General features: G+C 42.4%; 1 protein-coding gene across 1 annotated transcript in view; it reads right to left on the bottom strand.

Annotated features, from left to right (window-relative positions):
• pex7 (peroxisomal biogenesis factor 7) overlaps window positions 1-7326 on the bottom strand; it is a 79983-nt gene extending 72657 nt beyond the window's left edge. The window contains exon 1 of the mRNA XM_080192700.1: window positions 7067-7326. Coding sequence (XP_080048826.1) covers window positions 7067-7190 — 124 coding nt within the window. The 5' untranslated portion in view covers window positions 7191-7326. The remainder of the gene's footprint in view (window positions 1-7066) is intronic.
• Between the last annotated feature and the right edge of the window lie 10013 nt (window positions 7327-17339).

Consider the following 17339-nt stretch of genomic DNA (forward strand, 5'->3'; position numbering starts at 1 on the left):
TTGGAGGTCAATCATTTCAGTTCCAGGACATCACTGCAGGGGTTTCTCAGGTTAGTGTCCTAGGCCCAACCATCTTCAGTTGCTTTATCAATGTCCTTCTTTCCATCATGTGGTCAGATGTGTGGATGTTCACTGACAATTGCACAATGTTTAGTATCACTCCTCAGATGCTACAGCATGCCATGTCCAAACGCAACGAGATCTGGACAATATCCAGGTTTGGGCTGACAAGTAAAGTAACAATCACACCACACAAGTGCCAGGCAATGATCATCTCCAACAAGAGAAAATCTAACAATCTCCCCTTGATATTAAATGGCATTAGCATCACTGAATTCCCCATTTTCAACATCCTAAGGGTTACCATTGACCAGAAACTCAACTGGACTAGTCATATAAATTTTGTGGCTACACGAGAGCGTCAGAAGCTAGGAATCCTGAGGCCAGTAACTCACCTCCCAACTCCCCAAAGTCTGTCCACCATCTACCATGCACATGTCAGGAGTGTGATGGAACACATTATCCTTTCATGGATGAGTGCAGCTCTAACAACACTCAAGAAACTTGACACCGTCCAGAACAAACAGCCTACCTGTTTGACCCCCTTCCACAAACATTCACTTCCCCACTGCTGATGGAGAGTAGCAGCTGTATGTACCATTTAGAAGATGCATTGCAGGACCTCATCAAGACCCCCCAGAAAAAACTTTCCAAACCCACAACCACTACCATCTAGAAGGACAAGGTCAGCAGATGCAATTTCCCCCCCAAGTCACTCATCATCCTGACTTGAAAGTATATTATCATTTCTTCTGAATCACTGGGTCAAAATTCTGGAACTCCCTCCCTCACAGCACTGGGGGTGTACCTACACGACATGGATGGCACAGGTTCAAGAGGCAATTCACCATCACCTGGTCAAGGGCAATTATAGATGGGCAAGAAATGTTGGCCTAGTCAGTGATGCCCACATTAATTTTTTAAATGCAGAAATGTGAGGATTTGTATTTGAAGAAAAAGATAAATCCTGCATTGATTGTCAAGTAATAAATGTTGCATTGTACATTTTATTTCACTGCAAGATACTTTCCATGGGAGTTTAAAGAATTAGGAAAATTTTCAATCCAACCCACAGACTGGTTGGCATTGACATGCCTTAAAGAAGGCTTGATGCATACAGGAGGAAGAAAGGAATAGTGAGATGGGGCAAAAGCAGGGGACGGGAGAGACTGAGGTTTGTGTAATTAGCAGTTTATAAATGTCGCGTGGCCTGTGTTATACTTTTTGTAAAGGGTAGGAATTAATTGCTATGTTAAATTTATTTAATAGATCAATGAAGATGACAGCAAAAACTCAGACAAAATCTTTTGAAAGATGCAGCACACATTTTCTGCCAAAGTTTTAGTTAATTGATTAGTGTCACAAGTAGGCCTACATTATTAATGCTGCAATGAAGTTACTGTGAAAATCCCCTAGGATAGGTCGAATCATCAGAGCTACCTATTTGAATTTCGTGAATTAAGGCAGGAATCAGGTTAGCTTGTTGAGAATTTTGTACAAGACAAACATTCACCAGAAAAGGTAAACGTAAGGACACTGATGAAGGATTGCTAGATCAGCTCAGTTGGAGCTCTGTGCATCCCAATGTACAAAATAACTGACTCAGAAAGGACAAGCTCACAATACTACAACTATCTGAACTTCATGTTCCAGTAGCCACTTCTGGTGCTGAGCTTGCTGAAAAGATTTTCTCTTGTCAGTGCAGGTGTGACCTCTTCCAGTGTTGGGATAGGGTAATAATGATTTTTTTTATTGCTTGTTTAAGAACTTTGGGATCTAGATGAGTTCTTAGCCACCCATTTGGCTTCTCTCAATCTGTACGTTCTGGTGATCATCATCTTTTGGAGTTTTCCTTTATGTTCTGTTGGTACTTTATGTGGGAGAACGCTCTGGGTATATTTGTGCCAGATCTATCTGATCGGAGGGTCCTTTTCAATGGCGTACCATCTTCAACTCTCAATGTCACTTCCTTTACCTCGTGATTTACTGAAATAATCTGTAGATCTTCAGAACTGCTCAACCCCAGGATAGCAACTATTTCAATGAATACATGAAGATGCAAGTAAGCAGAAGATGCTGACTACCCAAATGTCCAGTTTTCAATTAAGCCAACAGAAAGACAGCAGGATTGATACAGTGAAACAGAAACAAAAGAATATACATCAGACAGAGAAAGATGTATGACAACTGTGAATGACTATGAGTGCACAGACAGAAGGAAATGCTGTCCCCCCCCCCCCCAAATAGATCAAACTGTAGAGCCTGTGTTAAAACCAATCAAAAGGAAAAGACACGCAGAACAAAGAAAGGAGATGGTAAACAAATTATCAGAGACAGAGCAATAGTGTGAAAGAGAAGAATAAAAACTAAAACATCCATACCTAGGAGGATGACAAGGGGTTTGAGTGCATAGTAAACGTAGGAACCAAACAACTGCATGAAATAGCTCGATATAATAGTTCCTAAAGAAAAGAAATTCAGATCAGAAGAGGGTGAAAGAAAAGCCTAATTCTTAAGGTGAAGATTGATATCAATGTGCAGAGTAACATCATCTCATTCAGACTGTACCAGAAGATCTTTCCTGAAAATTTGGAAGAAAATACATAGCCATAGGAAGGTGTTCTGAAATCAAACAAGGTCATAATAGGGGAACGGTTATTTGACAGATTAAAATGACCCAAATCAGAGGGACACCCAAAAGCAAAAGCAAAGTTGTCAACAAGAGCAAAGGTGTCAACTATGTGTTCTACGTCATTGAAATAGTTGCTATCCTGGGGTTGAGCAGTTCTGAAGACCTACAGATTATTTCAGGAAACCACGAGGTAAAGGAGACGACATTGAGAGTTGGAGATGGTACGCCATTGAAAAGCATCCTCCGATCAGATAGATCTGGCACAAATATACCCAGAGCGTTCCCCCACATAAAGTACCAATAGAACACAAGGGAAAACTCCAAAAGATGATGATCACCAGAATGTACAGATTGAGAGAAGCCAAATGGGTGGCTAAGAACTCATCTAGATCCCAAAGTTCTAAACAAGCAATAAAAAAATCATTATTGCCCTATCCCAACACTGGAAGAGGTCACACCTGCACTGACAAGAGAAAATCTTTTCAGCAAGCCCAGTACCAGAAATGGCTACTGGAACATGAAGTTCGAGAGGAGACTTCGCTGTTGACTACATTCAACACTCCCTTTGGTCAGTATGAATTCCTGTACTTACCCACCTGGCCTTAAAGTGAGCCAGATTGTATTCCTGCAGAAAATAGGCAACAGTATGTAAGGGAGCAGTTGGCATAGCTGATTATGTCCAGATTTATTGTGTAGATGAAAAAAACCATGATTACCATCCACTTGAATCCATGGAAAGAACCAGTAGAGTCACTTTTACAATCTACTTTTCTGCATTCAGCTGGACCCAACTTTACTGGTTCCCTCCATGCGTTCACGTGGATAGAGGTCATGGTCTTTTTCATCTACATAATAGATCTGATATCATCAGCTATGCCAACTGCTCCTTTACATCCTTCCGTCTATTTTCTGCTGGAATACATTGTGTCTCACATTAAAGCCAAATGGTAGGTACAGGAATTTACATTGACTAAAGGGGGTGTTGAATATCAACAGCGAAGCCTCCTCTTGCACTCCATGTTCTAGTAACCAGTTCCGGCATTGAGCTTGCTGAAAATATTTGCTCCTGTCAGTGCAGTCGCCGGAGTGTGGCAACTAGGGGATTTTCACAGTAACTTCATTGCAGTGTTAATGTAAACCTACTTATGACACTAATAAATAAACTTAAAAACTTTAAAAATGTGCCAACATAGAAAAAGAGTCATAGATGGATAGGAGACATTCCAAGCATATCTTTATGGGAGTAAATTCATAATGGAGAGTGATCATTGCCCACTGGAGAACATCTACAAGAAAAATCTGTTTTAAGCACCAGCAAGACTGCAGAGTAGTGGTGGACAACCTGCAGCTCAGGGGCCACATTCAGCCAATCAAGGTCTGACTGCAGCCCACGAGACAAGTTGCTGACTGTTGCCCACAAGCAGGGTTGCCACATTCTGCTGTTTTCTGTCCATGCAGTTTTTTTTCCTATGAATAAAGCCATACCAAATTGGCTGAATGGTCTCCTTCTGCACTGTAGGGATTCTATGAACTGTGCACGTGACCATTCCTGCCTGAATTACCTCAAACAATAGTGAGCATTAATGGCCTCACCCTTATTCTCAGTGTAAAATATGAGTCATAATAACTCATTTAAAAAAGGGATGGTATGGTGGCACACTGATTAGCACTGCCGCCTCTCAGCGCCAGGGACCCAGGTTCAATTCCGGCCTTGGGTCACTGTCTGCAAGGGTTTCCTCCGGGTGCTCCGGTTTCCTCCCACAGTCCAAAGTTGGGTTGATTCGGCCATGCTAAATTGACCATAGTGTCAGGGAATTAGCAGGGTAAATATATGAGGCTGCTGGAGTAGGGCCTGGGTGGGATTGTGGTCGGTGCAGACTCGATGAGCTGAATGGCCTCCTCCTGCGTGTAGGGATTCTCTGACAGAATCATATAAAGCAAGGGCACATGAAGTGAGGTGCATGCTGACTATACACAAAATTGACTGTGAAAGTACTGTGCTCCCTCTGCGTCCAATCAAAGCGTAAATATTTGTTTTGTTTTTAACCATTTGAAGTTGATGACAGTTCTATAAATGTATGAATGATTAAGCATTTTTTGTAACGCATTATGAAATATTTGACATGAATTAAATTTATTCAATTTTAATCATGAGGTCATGGTTAGTGAGCACAGCGATTTCTATCTTGTAGCCCACTGAGATGAAGGGGAGGCCTCTCCTGCAACCCACTCACCAGCCTTGATTGCCTATCACTGCTGCAAACTTTACTCCGGGGTTTCAGAATGACAATTTCACTCTGAAACACAAGACAGGAAGAGATATACTGCTACTCTATCTTGATCATCACCATAGAACAAACATGGAGATAAAAAATCTTAAGTATAAAGATCCATCACTGAGTAAATGTAACATCACCAAAATTGAATCAAATTATAGATGACACCAGCAAAGATGAAGAGTTACAGATGCTGTCTCATGAAGTGATCCAGAGATGCTCTGACAATATACAGAAAATACAATCAGCAGTATGGCAGTATTGATCCATTAGAGATGACATCTCATTAGAAAATGATGTTTTGCCAACTGGATCTGGAATAATCATACACAAAATGAAGTAGGAAGAAATTCTTCAGCAGATAAATGAAGGAAGTGCAAAGTCCAATTCTGTGCTGGATAGGCATCTAAAAAGACATTGAAAGAATAGTGTCTGCATATGACTAATGCCAAAATTATAGAAATACACAGCAAAAAGAGATGACAAGTACCACTCAGGCTATGGCATTTTCTGGGAGTCAATTTATTTACGCACAATTAAGCATAGTATTTCATAGTTGCAGTCTGCTGCTCAAGTTCCCTTTCATTTGAAAGGTGAAAGGCTTGAGAGCCATAACAATCATCTCAGCTGTGCAAGTTTTGTTCACTGGGCAAATGAAACAATAATATGTGACAATGAAACTCAATTCACCCCACAGAATTGAAGAAATTTGCTGTACAGTATGGGTTCAATATCATCTCTATGTTACCAAGGGGACACTGGTTTACAGAATATGCCCAGATGGTTAAGAGAACAATCATGAAACAAAGGACTCAAATCTAACCTTATTGTTATTCCAGTCTATCCAGACATGAAATTGCCTGCAGTGCTGTTGACTGTAAGAAAATATAGGACAACTTCGCCAAGCAAGGTAATCCCTCCAAGTGACCAGGAAGTAAGCAAACAACTCAATGATGCACAAACTGTGCATGTAGAGAATCCAGTCATGAAAACCTGGAACCCAGTAAAATTGTTGGTGAAGCTGAGATTCCTATGTCAGACATCGTAGAGACTGAAACCAGTAAGAAAATGACAAGGAACAGAGCCCATATTGTACCAATAACTGAGCTAGGAGAGCAAATGTAATCATCAACAACACCAGCAATATCACCAACAAGCAACACATCAGCAGCAACATCAAACCTAATTCCTATAAGACCGGGGCAACACACACATCATCTCTGTAGCCTCATCACTGAGAGCAATGAATGCCAAATCTACAAGATGGAGGCACAACATTCCAGCAGATAAGCGATATTGTGAATAATATTGAGAAAAGAAAATTATCTACAAAATACTATTAAAGGGTTCAGCTTATTAATAAAAGTTGATCATTACTTTAGAAAAATGTTAATTATTGGAACAGCAATGATATAGTGACATTGTGTAAAACAAAGAGGAATGTTATCTAGACGTATTAATCATGAAGCACTTGGAATCATGTATTATATGAATATATATCCTAGGTTGTCACACTCACTGTCTCATTGCTGTCACATGCCCAGTACACTTGCTGAAGCTCCAACATGTTTGAGTCTAAAATGCATTTATTTCCAATTTATGGAAACATAGTCTATTTCTATTTTAGTTGAATTAAAAAATTCACATAACTGCATTTTCAATGAGACCGAACCTAGTCAATGGTTCAGTTTAGTTTGCATTGGACAAACTGTCAAATTATGGAATGTGGTTCAAAGTGCAATGTTTTCGTCCCTAATAATAACCCACCGTCCTTTAGAGAAATTGCCTCCTCCCTCCCCCCCCCCCCCCGCTCTAATGCCAGATTACCCCATAAATGTCTCCGCGACATTTATTAGTCACCCTGATTGTGTGTTATGTAAACGTTCAAAGTCCAAAACAAGTGTTTTCTTCAGCAGTGCATATTATTACGATCCCACGCGCAATGTCCTGCCTAATGCCCCTCCTTCTGAATTGAGAAACTCATTATTTATTTTATGTTATTGTCTGTTTGCCCTACTGAACTACGGTGCTGGTCACTAATGTTCCCAGCATTTCCCTGACACATAGTTTAAGGCCTGTTCAGTGTCCAGCACGGTACCTGCTATTCCGTAATACTGGGAGGTAGCGCAGGCCAGTCTGGAAGGGAAATAAGGAGAGAGCTCCACAGCATAACCGTGTCGCGCGGGCACTCGGAGAGTTTTAACCGAGGCGCTGTCCACCATTCTCACAGTGTGCAGAGAGAGGGGGCTGCCGGACTCTCAGTCTCGCACCGTCTGGCCAGCCGTTTGACCCGCGGAAGGGGAGGAGGCTGCATTGCTGTGCTGGCGCCGCGCTCACCCGGAAATGCCGCGGAACCCGAGCCCGGGGTACCTAGCGCGAGCGGATAGAACCCGAGCCCGGGACCCCGCGAGCGGATAGAACCCGAGCCCGGGACCCCGCGAGCGGATAGAACCCGAGCCCGGGACCCCGCGAGCGGATAGAACCCCACCCCACGAGCAGCGCGGATAGAACCCAAGCCCGGGGGCCCCGCGAGCGGCGCGGATAGAGCCCGAGGCAGGGCGCGATGGAACCCGAGCCCGAGGCCCTCGCGTGAGCAGCGCGGATGGAACCCGAGCCCTGGGGTCCTGCGAGCTGCCCCGGTGGTCGGCGTTGTCTTTTCAAAGCAAATGGTGGCCGGTTAATTAATGATTGCAGCAGGCTCTGCTCCTTTAGAAGTTACTGCAGCAAAATTCAACCACAACAAGTTACATTTTTTCGCACTAACGTTGAATTAAGCCAGACTGAAGCAGCAGCATAATAAATACTGCAGATACTCAACAGGGCTGACAGTGTCCGCGGGAAGCGACACCGAGTAAACGTCTCCAGAGGAAGTGGTTTCTTCCAGAATCCTAAAGAAGTCATATAGCATTCGAAATATTAAGGAGATTTAACTAGCTTTGTTTTCCCCATTTGTTCTTGCCAGGTTTCCCTCAATTTAAGGTTCTTTCGAACATCAAGTGCTGAATCCCATTCATCGTTTCCAAGTATTTTCTTAACCACATTGCACCATACCTCTTTATACAGCTGTTTTATATACAGCGTGATTCGGTATTTCACTTCTCCAATTCCGGCCTCAGTCTTGCCAACTCCCTCTGCATCCCATTCAGAGCTGCCATCTCAACCCTGAAACACTTGCCCCAAAACAATCAGTTTACAATTTTTAACCGGGCTATAAGTCATTTCTCTGAACTATTACTGCTGTTTGGCATCTATTGAACCTGGGAGAGCTACAACTTGCACCACCTATTATACTAGGTGGTGGATTTGTTTTAATAAACTAAATATGCCAGTGACCTATTGCCAAAAAGTAGTGAAATCACAATTTTTTTTATTTGTTTATATCCCATCAAAGTCTCACTAAGTGAGACATTCCAGATCCACGCTAACAGGACAGGCATCCCACTTCCTGTCTTGGGCTTGATCTACATGATCCAAGCAGGCATTGCACCTTCTCCAAGGCTTGATCTCATTTGCATCTTAGCCAAAAGGCCTAGATGCTGCTTTATGAAATTGCTTCAAATGAAGCCTCGGTGTAACCTCTTCCATCAAGTGCAGGATGCCAAAACTACACTTGATCTTAGCCAAAAGGCTGAGCTGTTACAGCACAGAAAGTGAAAAGTCTGACAACACCAGGTTTTAGTCCAACCTATTTATTTGATAATACACTCACAAGCTTTCGGGGTTAGCCCCTTCGTCAGGTGAATGGAGAGTTCTGGCCTCAGACAGAACATATAAAGCACAGACAGTTTAGAGATTACTGATTAGAATGCGAATCCTTACACCTAATCTGCTGTTCAAGACCTGAAGTGGCTGATAATGTGAGTGGAAGGAGCACTGATCACAGTTTAAAGAGATGTGTATTGTCTCCAGACAGTACAGTAAGTGAGGTTTTGCAAACCCAGGCAAGTCACGGGGGTTACAGATAGTGCGACATGAACCCAATGAACCCAAGATCCCTGTTGAGACCGTCCTCGTGTGCGGAACTTAGCTATCAGTCTCTGTTCAGCGACTCTGCGCTGTCGTGTGTCGTGAAGTGCCTCAGTACTGAATGCAGACAACTGCCAGTTTCCAGATGCAATTTTACAACTCATCCGCTTTATCCTGGACCATAATGTCTTCACCTTCAACAACCAGTTTTTCATCCAGACACATGGAACAGCCATGGGGACCAAATTTGCACCTCAATATGCCAACATCTTCATGCACAGGTTCGAACAAGACTTCTTCACTGCACAGAATCTTCAACCGATGCTGTACACTAGATACATCGATGACATTTTCTTCCTTTGGCCTCATGGTGAACAATCACTGAAACAACTATATGATGATATCAACAAATTCCACCCCACCATCAGACTCACCATGGACTATTCCCCAGAATCAGTTGCATTCTTGGACACACGCATCTCCATTAAGGACGGTCACCTCAGCACCTCACTGTACCGCAAGCCCACAGGCAATCTCACAATGCTCCACTTCTCCAGTTTCCACCCTAAACATGTTAAAGAAGCCATTCCCTATGGACAAGCCCTCCGTATACACAGGATTTGCTCAGATGAGGAGGATCGTGACAGACACCTCCAGACCCTGAAAGATGCCCTCATAAGAACAGGATATGGTGCTCGACTCATAGATCGGCAGTTCCGATGCGCCACAGCGAAAAACCGCACCGATCTCCTCAGAAGGCAAACACGGGACACAGTGGACAGAGTACCCTTCGTCGTCCAGTACTTCCCCGGAGCGGAGAAGCTACGACATCTTCTCCGGAGTCTTCAACATATCATTGATGAAGACGAACATCTCGCCAGGGCTATCCCCACACCCCCATTTCTTGCTTTCAGACAACCACACAACCTCAAACAGACCATTGTTCGCAGCAAACTACCCAGCCTTCAGGAGAACAGTGACCACAATACCACACAACCCTGCCACAGCAACCTCTGCAAGACATGCCGGATCATCGACATGGATACCATCATCACACGTGTGAATACCATCCACCAGGTACATGGTAAATACTCTTGCAACTCGGCCAACATTGTCTACCTGATACGTTGCAAGAAAGGATGTCCCGAAGCATGGTACATTGGGGAGACCATGCAGACGCTACGACAACGGATGAATGAACATCGCTCGACAGTCACCAGGCAAGACTGTTCCCTTCCTGTTGGCGAACACTTCAGTGGTCATGGGCATTCAGCCTCTGACCTTCGGGTAAGCATTCTCCAAGGCGGCCTTCACGACACACGACAGCGCAGAGTCGCTGAACAGAGACTGATAGCCAAGTTCCGCACACATGAGGACGGTCTCAACAGGGATCTTGGGTTCATGTCGCACTATCTGTAACCCCCGTGACTTGCCTGGGTTTGCAAAACCTCACTTACTGTACTGTCTGGAGACAATACACATCTCTCTAAACTGTGATCAGTGCTCCTTCCACTCACATTATCAGCCACTTCAGGTCTTGAACAGCAGGTTAGGTGTAAGGATTCGCATTCTAATCAGTAATCTCTAAACTGTCTGTGCTTTATATGTTCTGTCTGAGACCAGAACTCTCCATTCACCTGACGAAGGGGCTAACCCCGAAAGCTTGTGAGTATATTATCAAATAAATAGGTTGGACTAAAACCTGGTGTTGTCAGACTTTTCACTGTGTTTACGCCAGTCCAACGCCGGCATACCCACATCATGACAGCACAGAAAGCCATTTAATCCATCATGTCTGAACCTACTCTTCCAATGAACAATTCACTTAGTGCCATTCTCCCTCCTCTGTTTAAATCTGCACATTTCTCTTTTTCAGATAACCATTTAATTCCATTTTCAATTCCTTCTACCACACTCTTGGGTAGTGCATTCCAGGCCTTAACCACTCACTGCATGATTTTTTTTTTGCTCCTATTGTTTTCGCTTTATTTCCAATTACTTTAAATCTGTGCCCTCTCATCCCTTCATGTGTGAGAATAGCTCTCCTACCTACTCTGTCCAGATGCCTTATGATTTTGATTTTTCAAATCTCTCAATCTTCTTCAAAAAAGACAGTCTTAACTTCTCCGATCTGTTTTCATATTTGGCATTTCTCATTCCTGGAACCACTCTCATGAACCTTATATGTGTCTCTCCAAAGCTGTTATATCCTTCCAAAAGTGAGGCATCCAGACTGGACTCAATAATCCAGCTGAACCCATTCAAAATGTAAGAGCTCTCTGTTCTTGTACTCTTTGGCCCTATTAATAGTCTAGGATACTGTATACTTTAACTCTGCTCTAAACCTGTCGTGCCATCTTAAATGACCTACACCTGCACCCATGTCCGACCCTCTAATCCTAACCCCTTAAGCATTTTATTCCTTATTTTGTTTTGTCTTTCCAAATTCTTCCTGTCAAAATGAATCACTTCACATTTCTCCACAATGAAGTTCTTCTGCCACCTTTCTGTCTATTCCACCAACTTGTCTATGTCCTTTTGAAGTTCTGCACTAACCACTTCACAGTTTATAATCCTTCCAAGTTTTGTATCATGGTACCCTGTAATCCAAGATCTAGGTCATTAAGATATATCAGGAAAAGCAACACTGACCCCTGGGGGAACTCCCACTGCAAACCTTCCTCCAGCCCAAAAAAAATTCATTAGTCACTACTTTTTGTCTGCGGTCATTGAGCCAATTTTGTGTCTGTGATGCTACTACCCCTTTTATTCCACAAGCTATAATTTTGCTCACAAGTCGATTGTGCAGCACCGCATCAAATGTCTTGGAAATCCATGGGCACTACATCAGCAGCATTGCCCTCATCAACCCTTTCAGCTGTTAGCTCTTCAAAAACACTCAAGCAAGTTAGTTAAACATGATTTTCCCTGCAGATATCCATGCTGGGTCAATCTGCATTTGGCTGTGTGACTATTAATTTTGACTCGAATTATTGTTTCCAGAGATTTCCCCACCACCAAACTGACTGGTCTGTCATTGATGGGCTCATCTTTACACCCTTTTCTGAACAGGGATGTAACATATGCAATTCTCCTGTCCTCTGGCACCTTTCCCGAGTCTAAAGAAAACTGAAAAATTATGGCCAGTGCCACTGCATCTCGAACTGGTGCCTTCCATAGAAAGTAGAGGCAGGAGTAGGCAATCGGCTCTTCCAGCCTGCTCCGCTATTCAGTTTGATCATGGTTAATCATTAAATTCAATATCCTGATCCCCCTTCCCCATCACCCCCCTCCCTTGATTCTTTTAGCCCCAAGAGCTGTATCTAATTTCTCCTTGAAATCAGACAATGTTTTGGCCTCAACTACATTCTGTGGTAGTGAATTCCACACATTCACCACCTTCTGGATGAAGAAATTTCTCCTCACCTCATGAGGTGTCCATTTTAAGTACAGACAGCCTATCTAATACCCATTTCTGATCAATTTTGAACCCTTCTTGTGCCTGAATTACCTCCTGTTTCACCATGGCCCGAGTCGCATCTTCTTCCTTGATAAAGAAAGATGCAAAGTATTCATTTAATATCTCAGCTGAGCCCTTTGTCTCCATGTGTAAATCCCCTTTTTGGTCCTTAATTCTTTTTAAAAAATTACTCCATCCTTTTATTTATAAATCCAATGATCAAAATGGACCAGGCAAACACAAATCCATTCCTTGCTTGCTCCAAAAATCAAATTCAACTTCCAGTTGAACCTAATTCATGAACCCCACAAGGGAGACAACCAAGATCCAAGTTCACAGGATAAGGCATTGCACCCCATTTTGGACTTGATCAGATGCTTGATCTTAGCCAAAAGGCCAAGAAAGAACTTTTTACTATTTATATGCCAGTAGAATACTTGGGGATTCCCCATGCTACAATCAGCAAAGAGGGACTATGCTGGGGCAACATATATGTTTACATGCATGTTGCAGCCAGGAGCTAGGGATAGAGATAATTCCATCTCATGACTGACCAAGAATCTCTCCTGGTCTTATCACTTGACATTGGCATATGTTGGAAGGATTTACAAGTTGATAGTCAGCCTGCTTGGTTGTGTTATGAAGGCAGCTTTTTGGGCATCAAGTCCTGGAGTGGGAACTGAATGTGGAGCTTCTGGCTCAGAGACAGGGACACCACCTGCTGAGCCACAACGTGATGCATCAGGATATTACATAGTAAATTGGTGTCATCCTCATGAGTAAAACATAATAGCATAGAGCAAAAATTTCACATTTAAAGTACTCCTCTTGCAATTTAAAGTTTGTTTATTAGTCACAAGTAAGACTTACATTAATACTGCAATGGAGTTACTATGAAATTCCCCTAGTCACCTCAGTCCAGCGGCTGTTCAGGTCAATGCACCTAACTAGCACATTCTTTCAGAATGTGAAAGGAAACCAGAGCACACAGAAGGAACCCACTCAGACATGAGGAGAACATGCAAACTCCACACAGACAGTGACCCAAGCTGGGAATCGAACCACAGTGCTAACCACTGTGATACCGTGCCACCCTCTTGATGAATATTTAATTCAGTATTTTTATACTGCCTGTGCTTCTGTAAATTTGCTATTAACACAAGTGAATAAAGGTACAAGCTTGGAGACCACAACTCCCAATGTACACAGCAGGAAATAGGCTGGAATGAGTCTGTTTTACAACAAACAGCTGCAGTTTCTAGCTTCTTGATCAACAAATGCACATTCTTAAAATATTCTTAGTGGTTTTTAAAATCAAAATGATGAGCTTTAGAATTCAGTGTCAACTAACTGTTCCCATTACTTGTTATTTCCATTGGGAAATATTATTTGCCATTTAAATCTGCATGGCTGTGGCTACAAATCCCACAATGCACAGCAATGCCTCAGTTAACTTGCAGGAAGTTGTTGGTTTTCTCAGTAACTTTGTGTTGTGACAATGAGCTGCTGCTCAATGCGCGTGAAAATAGTCTGTCAACAGAATCTTATTATTGAACTAAATCATTTACAGCTTGGACATATTCGAACAATGAGGAGCTTACTGCAACATTGAACCACAAAACTAACTGCTGTTATTTTAATTTCATACTTAGAAATAGATTTGTGGGAGCTTTCTTTGGTAACTAATTCTAATGTGGTTATTTTTGGAAGGATGTAAATGTGTTGGAAGAGTTGAGATGTGGTTTACTAGATTGATAGCTGAAATGAGCGGGTTGTCTTATGAGGAAAGGATGAATACACTACACTTGTTATCACTGGAGTTTGTTTTTTTCAGTTTATTTATTAGTGTCACAAGTAGGCTTACATTAACACTGCGATGAAGTTACTGTGAAAATTCCCTAGTTGCCACTCCAGCACCTGTTTGGGTACACGGAGGGAGAATTTAGCATGGTCAATGCACCTAGCCAGCACATCTTTCTGTGGGAGGAAACCGGAGCACCAGAAAAAACCCACGCAGCCACAGGAGAACATGCAGACTCCACACAAACAGTGACCCAATCCAGGAATTGAACCCAGGTCCCTAAGCGCTGTGAGGCAGCAATGCTAACCACTGTGCCACTATGCCACCCCTGGGAGTCGTTTAATTGAAGTATATAAGATCCTGAATCGTCTTGATAAAGTGGGTGTTGATGAGTTCAGAAATAGAAGGCATTGTTTCAGGGGTCACCTTTTTGGGACAGAAATTAAGAGAAATTTTTTTCTCTCAGAGGTATATGTGTCTTTGGAATTCTCTCTTCAGAAGATGCTAGAAACTAGGCCATTGTATTAATTTGAAGATGGAATTAGGTAAATTCTTGTTCGGCAAGGGAATCAAAAGTTGTCAGGTGGAAATGTGAAACTTGAAATACAAAATTCAGCTGTGGTCTTATTGAATGGCAGAGCAGTCTCAAGGAGCCAAATGGCCTACCTCTGCTCCTATTTTATACGATCATATTGCATGCTGTGGAGAAGAAATTTCTTCTCATCTTCTTAAATGGGAGAATTCTTATTTTGAAACTGTGTCCCCTTGTTCTAGATTCTCCCATGAGGGGAAATATTCTCATAGCTTCTACCCAGTCCTGCTCCCTCAGGATCTCATTTTTCAACAAAATTGCCTTACATTCCTTTTTTATTATTCTTTCTTGGAATATGGGTGTTGATGGCTAGGCCAGCATTTATTGACAATCCCCAATTGTCCTTGAGAAAGTGGCGGTGAGCTGCCTTCTGGAATCAGTAGAGTTCATATAGTGTAGTTAAAAATCACACTGCTGCTTGAGAGGGAGTTCCAGAATTTTGACCCAGCAACAGTGAAAGAACAGAGATATAGGCTGGTATTTTACAACCTTGCTCAGGCAAGGCTCGTAAAATCCTGTCCAAGGCCAACAGTGAATTCCGTTCTGTGAGCTACACCCACCCTGTTCCAGAGCGGGTATGCTGGTAAAATTCCAGCCTTCGTTTCAAGTCAGGATTCAGAGGGAAACTTTCAGGGAGTGATGTTCCAATGCCTATGCCATCCTTGTCCTAGATGATAGCAATCATAAGATGGAAGATGCTATTGAAGAATTATTAGTGAATTCTTGCAGTGCATCTTATAGGTGGTGCATACTGATGCCACCGTGTGTCATTGGTGGAAGTGGGCTGCTTTGTCCTGGATGGTATCGAGCATGAGAGTGATGGAGTTGTACTCATCCAAGTAAATTGAGAGTATAACATCACATTCCTGACTTGTGCCTTGTTGATGGTGAACAAGCTCTGGGGAGTCAGGGAATAAGTTACTTACAAGAGGATCCTAGTCTCTGACCAGCTCTTGTAGCCACAGCATTTATATGGCCAGTCTAGTTCAGTCACTGTTCAATGGTAACCCCCAGGATGTTGATAGTGGAATTCGGCAATGGTAATATCATTAAATGTCATGGCGTGATGGTTAGATTCTCTCCTGTTGGAGATTGTCCGTGCCTCGCACTTGTCTGGTGCAAAGGTTACTTGTTGCTTGCTTCTTATCATCCCAAGCCTGGATATTGTCTCAGTCTTACTGCATTTGGACATGGACTGCATTGCCATTGAATTAAGTCGCTTGGCAGGCCATTTCAGAGGACAGCAAAGAGTCAACCAAATTGCTGTGAATCTGGAGTCACATGCAGGCCTGCATGAGGATGCTAGATTTCCATCCCTAAAATACATTAGTGATTTGGATGGATGTTTATAACAATGAATGATAGTTTATGGTCAATATTTACTGAGACCAGCTCTATATTCCCAATTTATGAATAGAATTTAAATTCAATCAGCTGCCATGATGGGATTTCAGCCTGGGCACCCAGAATATTACCTGGGGCTCTGGATTACCAGTCCAGTGACATTACCACTATGCCATCATCTCCCCAAAGTGAAATGTCTCGTAAGGTTTTGTTTATGACCAAAGTCATGGTCAAAGAGATAGGTTTTAAGAAGCAGCCAGTAACTTTTAAAAAGAAAATCAAACTCTTAGTTATTAACTGAAAGAATTATGCCCCAAGGTTTCCTGTTTTAAATATAATCTTTGTTGTATAAGAATTAAACAAAACATGTGATACTAACATGATATTTTGTAAGCCCATACTCTTTAAACCCAGAAATCTTAACAGTACACTCCCTGTTCAGTTTCTATTTCCATCGAAGAATTTCCCTTTCTTTTACAGGATCTTGAGAGTTCCTTGAATCCTTCACTTCTGGAACCAAACCAAGATGAGCCACAGTTTTTAGGAATTCACTTTGATACTCACCATTCCTATTCTCTGTGGTATCACCTATCTTAAGCACCTCATGATTGTGGACACTTTACCTAACCATGGGCAACATTACTCTCTTACTCGGTGACTCCAAAATCAGACAACACCCTTGGTTCCTGTTGCCATTTGCTCTAATCTACAACTCCTGTCAAGTTTCTCTCTCTGCTTGTTCAAAGTTGCTACCAGACTGTAACTGCCTGTTTATGTGCAAAATCACACAGATAAAACTAAAACCAAGAAAAACACCATCCTGCAACCTATCCCCACAGCAATGCAGTATCCTGGAATGTCTCAGATAATGATTCAAACTCATTATTTCCCAGTCACAAACTTCTTGGAAATGCACTTGACTAATTGAAATCTCTTAAGAAGACAACTCAAGACGACCTGTCTCGGCAAAAAACTCAGAAAGGGAGCACCCGTTGCTCAATATTTTCCCATTTCCAATTCTGACTTTATTAAATAAGAAGTGACCATTCTTTGAATTGCAATTACTTTAGGTCCATTTACCAGTGTCCCAAGCCAGCCTTTTCCATTATCTTAGATTTAAAATTTCAATTCCCAAACTAAAGTTTGTGATAACCCCAACAAGGTCCACGAGGAAATCATTGATTGATCTTCTTGTGGGGCTCGTTGAG

This window comes from Carcharhinus amblyrhynchos, chromosome 7, assembly GCF_965287045.1.
Source record: "Carcharhinus amblyrhynchos chromosome 7, sCarAmb.v2.hapA, whole genome shotgun sequence".
Taxonomy (NCBI): domain Eukaryota; kingdom Metazoa; phylum Chordata; class Chondrichthyes; order Carcharhiniformes; family Carcharhinidae; genus Carcharhinus; species Carcharhinus amblyrhynchos.